General features: G+C 36.1%; 1 protein-coding gene across 1 annotated transcript; it reads right to left on the bottom strand.

Moving 5' to 3' along the window:
- Positions 1-380: 380 nt before the first annotated feature.
- On the bottom strand, positions 381-1,981 carry LOC107751411 (brain-specific homeobox protein homolog). The gene is made up of 3 exons (XM_016567139.1): positions 1,729-1,981; positions 754-944; positions 381-628 (listed from the first exon to the last, which is right to left on the bottom strand). Exons 1-3 carry the CDS (start codon positions 1,979-1,981, stop codon positions 389-391), a joined length of 684 nt encoding a protein of 227 aa, XP_016422625.1. The 3' UTR covers positions 381-388.
- Positions 1,982-5,488: the final 3,507 nt, after the last annotated feature.

Raw genomic sequence — 5,488 nt, 5'->3', positions numbered from 1 at the left:
AAAGTGCTGAAAATGTCAAATGTTACACTTCAGTTGGAATGAAAATTAATTGTTACATCTTTCGAATGATTATCAAGTACATAATCATAAATCTATTTACAGACTGTCAGTACATTACTTACCATTCATTCCAAATTTACAAAAATGGTCGTCATACACAAAGCCATGACTATTGTAATAATAATAATTATTATAATTATAATAATAATGTTGAATAGACACGCATCATTTTAATGTCCTTCAGCTGTCCAGAATTTTCTTAAGCGCTTGAACAGTAGGCTATAACATTAGACCAATGCTCTCAAAATAAAAATAAAAAAACTATATAATTTCCTATCTAAAAGACTGTAATTAATATGTACACTTTTGTTCATGGGGGGTGATAATACTAAAGTAGATGTTCAGGAGAGCAAATGTCATCTTCAATATCGACATCATCTTCATTGTCGTCCAGCTTGTATCTGTCCGGACTCGTGCCGTTTTTACCGTCTGTACATTTCTCTTGCATTTCGCTCTCGCTCGTGTTCTCCTGCGATCTGTCTACATCATTTGGGTTTTTCTGGTCGTCTTGTGTTTTCCTCAGTTGTTTTTTATGCTTCATCCTCCGGTTTTGAAACCACGTCTTTACCTACGTAAGGCAAACGAATTATAAGCCTTAATGAACTCCTGATTCGTTTTTATAAAAGGTTTGTTAACACGTGTAAGATCTTAAATATATAATCTAAGTTCTTCAACAATATTTAGCGTTATTACCTGTGTTTCCGATAGACTGAGCGCCGTAGCCAGCTCCACGCGCTCAGGTGTGGACAGATATCTCTGGATCTCGAACCTTTTCTCAAGTCCGGATAACTGTGAGTCTGAGAACACTGTTCTGGCCTTTCTGCGTCTGCAGTGCTTCCCTGGTAATTCGGGATGATGCTGAAATAACGCAGGCATGTGCATTCCTTTTGCAGCGGAAACATAATGACAAACATTAATACATTTTGTTCAAATTTAGATTAAGCTTGCAGCAGCCTTGCAGAAAACTTTCCATGTTTATATTTCAGTCGCGTTTTAAATTTAACAGCGCAGGTGAATTCAAAACGGAAAGCGAAAAACACGTACAACATAAGTTAGAAACATTTATTTCTTGTTTTTTCCCCCTGTAAATAAATAAATCGATTAGGAAAAATACAGATGCTGTTATAATCGACAGGTGATTTTAATAAATAAAAACCACGAAGTAGGCCCAATTACAGATAGTCGATAGTTTATTATTATTATTATTATTATTACATACCCAGACAAAAAAAAACATGGTTCTTTGCTATAAGATCACGCGAATTTAGAATTTACAAATTCCAACCCTTAAAAATACAGTCGTGCAATTGAATGTAGTTACAGTGATGGAACCATATAATATTTTGACTTGAATAAAGCCAATTGATTTAAACACAAAGCAAATTTTAGGTTAATTGATATCATATCATATTTGAAGCTTATTTCTGTCCACTGTACCAATTTACCATACATTAAGGTTCAGTTTATAGAATTATTTCTAAAATATTAACTTGAATGACGTAGGCCTGTTTGATGTTTATGTTATAGCGGTCATATCTTCCAGTCATACAGCCATACAGACAAAATAAAGAAATAAAAAGATGCCACTTTATAAGCATACATCCAATAAATGCATATAATACGCACAATTTTCTTCACGTAAAGGCCTGAGTTTAAATTGCTACTTACCGGAGGTGAAAAAGTACGGATGGTGTTCAGGTTTGTGTAGCGGATGATGCGGATGAGGAGCCAGTATCGGTGTAGGCATAAGTGGATATCCATACTCTATAAGAGGCATCCGGGAGGCAAGAGAGTTTGAAAAGGGCGAGGGAAACACCTCTCGCAAAGGTTTAGGTTTATGTAGTAAAATATCTTCAATGAAGAACGACGTTGACCTTTGAGCCGGCATCTGGGGGACCGGAGAAATGTAGTTCAGATTCATCTCAAAACGTAAAAAAACAAACAAAACAAAAAAACAGGGACAATCCGTGGGGCTTTTGATGCCTGTGTCGCAAACAAAATCACTCAGTTGGTCCCAGTCTTCAGGACCTTAACAGCTGGAACGTAGTCTCGTTGGCAACCTGTGCACGCTGGTACAGGTACATTACTATTTATTTGGATCGAGACTGACAGCAGCAAATCAGGAAGTAGATTCCTGCCAAGCACTCAACCAATGGCGCGACGGCTGGGCGGAGGATTGAACGACTTCTTTATGGATTAATTATGCAGGCGGCGGGAGGAGCGGCAGGGTCGCTCCCCGTGGTGCTGAAAAAGCCTCGCTACAAGAGCCCTGTCCCCGCAACAGTCACTCAGACATAAGCCTGCACTTTCACTGTACACTGGCTTAAAAGGCGCGTGGACCTGTCAAAAATCTTAACAAAGGGCTGGCAGCATTTAAAGAATTCGGAATAATGCTCCGCACGCACCTGTTAGAATCAAGCTGAAGCTTCGGTTACCACCGTTACAATTTAAACTCGTCATCGCGAGTTCTGTATTTAAGTGTTCTTTTGGATTGTTACCTCAAAAATGTATAATAACCCAACACAACAACAAATTATTGAGGTTGGAATAAAAAAAAATCTTGTTATGTATTTTAAAATGGGTTACAAATAAGCCGTAATTTCAGTCAGTTACAAATGCTAACGATTTAAATGTTTATCGCAGTTCTTTATTTAAATCTACCTTCCGGATCGCTACTAAAATAACCAACTTAAAATAGTCATACAAAACAACTAATTATGTGTGAATTTAACCCAACGTTATGCATTTTAAATGTTATAATGCCACTTCTTTCAGTTATGATCGTTACGATTTGAATTTTCTTCGCTACCCTTACGAAAATTAACTTGGTTTCACTACAAAGACAACAAATTAACCACAAATTAACCATGGTTTCGCTACACTAACCAAAGCTTAACCATGCTATTTGTAGTAAACCTATGATAATACAGCTGCAAAAAAAAAAAAAAAAAAGGTTACACTTTTACTTTAATAATAGGCTACCAAAAAAAAATCTAAACATCTAAGAGTAGTTCTGTATTTAACCATGGTTGCTCTAATATATAACCATAAAATGTTTAAATAACCTAACATAACATCCAATTAGGAGTAAAAACACACACATTTAACCACTTAAATAACCTACTTTTGTGACAAAGTAAAAAGCAAAACTATCTTCTAAACGTCTGTGGTTCTCATTTCTTGGTGTTTCACTGTGTTTTCTTTTTTCATTTAGTCTATTGGTGAGGGAATATGTAGGCTGTTTGGTATAGCCTAAATTTTTATTATTTCGTGCTACGGTACAGGGCAACAGGGCTTCCGTGAAACAGGATTTAATTGTAGATATTGAAATCTGCAAGGATACAAGTGTGCTTCAGTTTCGTCTCAACTGATGGAGCGGTAATTTGTTGATATCGTGTTGTCATCACATCTGCAATCACGGGGGCTAATGGTAAAAGTGTTTCATTATTGGCAGAAGTCTTGCAGCAATGCTATTAGGTAATTAGGTTGGATGTTAGAGCGGAAGTAGTAATCCTCGACCGCAGGATTTCCATTTGATCAGATGGGTTAGAACAAATTAATTAGCCTACTGAAGTCAATTGGTCATGAAAATACAGTATTCCTGCAAATCTAAGACATGGCTTCATTAGTAGTGTTGGTGTATTTCACGAAAACTGAAGACCATCTAAATTACAGAATATCACAGAGTTTCTCAGTTTTAATGAGTTTGGAGTCATTTAATGAGTAGCCTATCTCTGTCACTCCTGAAGGCATGCAATTATCTTTTCAGAATTATTAGTTTGTAGTATATTTGTAAAGTAGCCTACTTTATACGTATACCTATAAAATCAGTTAAAAAGCATAAAACTAACACTATTTAGTGGGGTTTATGCTCAAAAATGCTAATGGGGCAAGAAAAATTAACCTTAATGCAATTATTATTATGCAAAAATAAGTTTTTATGCAATTTTGATTCTAAGTAAATTAATCTTTTTTTCAACGATGTTCAGGTAGCCTATGTTTTACTGGCAAACATGATAAAAAAACATCGTTTAAGAAAATGATTTCGTTAAGATTATATGCAAATTTGCTAAAGCTTTACATGAATTCAACAAAACAGGCCTACCTGTCACATGTCGTCTGTTTATTCAACGATTTAATGTGATTTTGGAGCACTGTAATTGAAACCTTTTATTAACTGGGGCACCTGCGCTCCACACTGCTACGAATCATGGTAACAAGTTGCTTTTATGGCAAAACGCGAAAGTAAATGTACTAATGGTGATGGAATCGCCTTTACTTGAGAAGTCGATAGAATCCGCACCCAGAGGCAGTTAAGCAGCTTTTAATAGCCATTTAATCAAGTGAAATTGGGAGACAGCACGCCACTGCGTCACACCTAAGTGGTGCGTTTCTGTAACATATTTCCTGAGATTATTAACTTGGTGACAACTTGCCCTGGTTGCAGTGTGTTCCTTAGTTTAATGAAATGTCCAATATCCTTTTATCCAATGTCCATTTTGTGGAGAAATTTGTTCCCAGAAGTGAGAAGTGAGATACAAACCGCCTTTTTGGGCAGAAAAAACAGCTAAAAAAAAAAAAAAAAAAAAAAGGTTACACTTTTACTTTAATAATAGGCTACCAAAAAAAAATCTAAACATCTAAGAGTAGTTCTGTATTTAACCATGGTTGCTCTAATATATAACCATAAAATGTTTAAATAACCTAACATAACATCCAATTAGGAGTAAAAACACACACATTTAACCACTTAAATAACCTACTTTTGTGACAAAGTAAAAAGCAAAACTATCTTCTAAACGTCTGTGGTTCTCATTTCTTGGTGTTTCACTGTGTTTTCTTTTTTCATTTAGTCTATTGGTGAGGGAATATGTAGGCTGTTTGGTATAGCCTAAATTTTTATTATTTCGTGCTACGGTACAGGGCAACAGGGCTTCCGTGAAACAGGATTTAATTGTAGATATTGAAATCTGCAAGGATACAAGTGTGCTTCAGTTTCGTCTCAACTGATGGAGCGGTAATTTGTTGATATCGTGTTGTCATCACATCTGCAATCACGGGGGCTAATGGTAAAAGTGTTTCATTATTGGCAGAAGTCTTGCAGCAATGCAATTAGGTAATTAGGTTGGATGTTAGAGCGGACGTAGTAATCCTCGACCGCAGGATTTCCATTTGATCAGATGGGTTAGAACAAATTAATTAGCCTACTGAAGTCAATTGGTCATGAAAATACAGTATTCCTGCAAATCTAAGACATGGCTTCATTAGTAGTGTTGGTGTATTCCAAGAAAACTGAATCTAAATCAAAATTACAAAACATCACAGAGTTGCTCAGTTTTAATGAGTTTCTAGTCTTTTAATAAGTATCTCTGTCACTCCTGAACGCAGGGGCGTCATGCACTCATTTTTTTTTGAGGGGGCACGAGTT

Source organism: Sinocyclocheilus rhinocerous, unplaced genomic scaffold, assembly GCF_001515625.1.
Source record: "Sinocyclocheilus rhinocerous isolate Xijiao unplaced genomic scaffold, SAMN03320098_v1.1 scaffold1624, whole genome shotgun sequence".
NCBI lineage: Eukaryota > Metazoa > Chordata > Actinopteri > Cypriniformes > Cyprinidae > Sinocyclocheilus > Sinocyclocheilus rhinocerous.
This window is presented reverse-complemented; position numbering and strand designations above follow the sequence as displayed.

Bases quoted from the DNA above. Each gene is read 5' to 3' on its own strand.
- LOC107751411 (XM_016567139.1), bottom strand. From the start codon at position 1,981: ATGAATCTGAACTACATTTCTCCGGTCCCCCAGATGCCGGCTCAAAGG. The intron at 945-1,728 runs GTAAGTAGCAAT...CCGCTGCAAAAG, and splicing joins TCCGTACTTTTTCACCTCCG to GAATGCACATGCCTGCGTTA. The intron at 629-753 runs GTAATAACGCTA...TGCCTTACGTAG, and splicing joins TCAGTCTATCGGAAACACAG to GTAAAGACGTGGTTTCAAAA.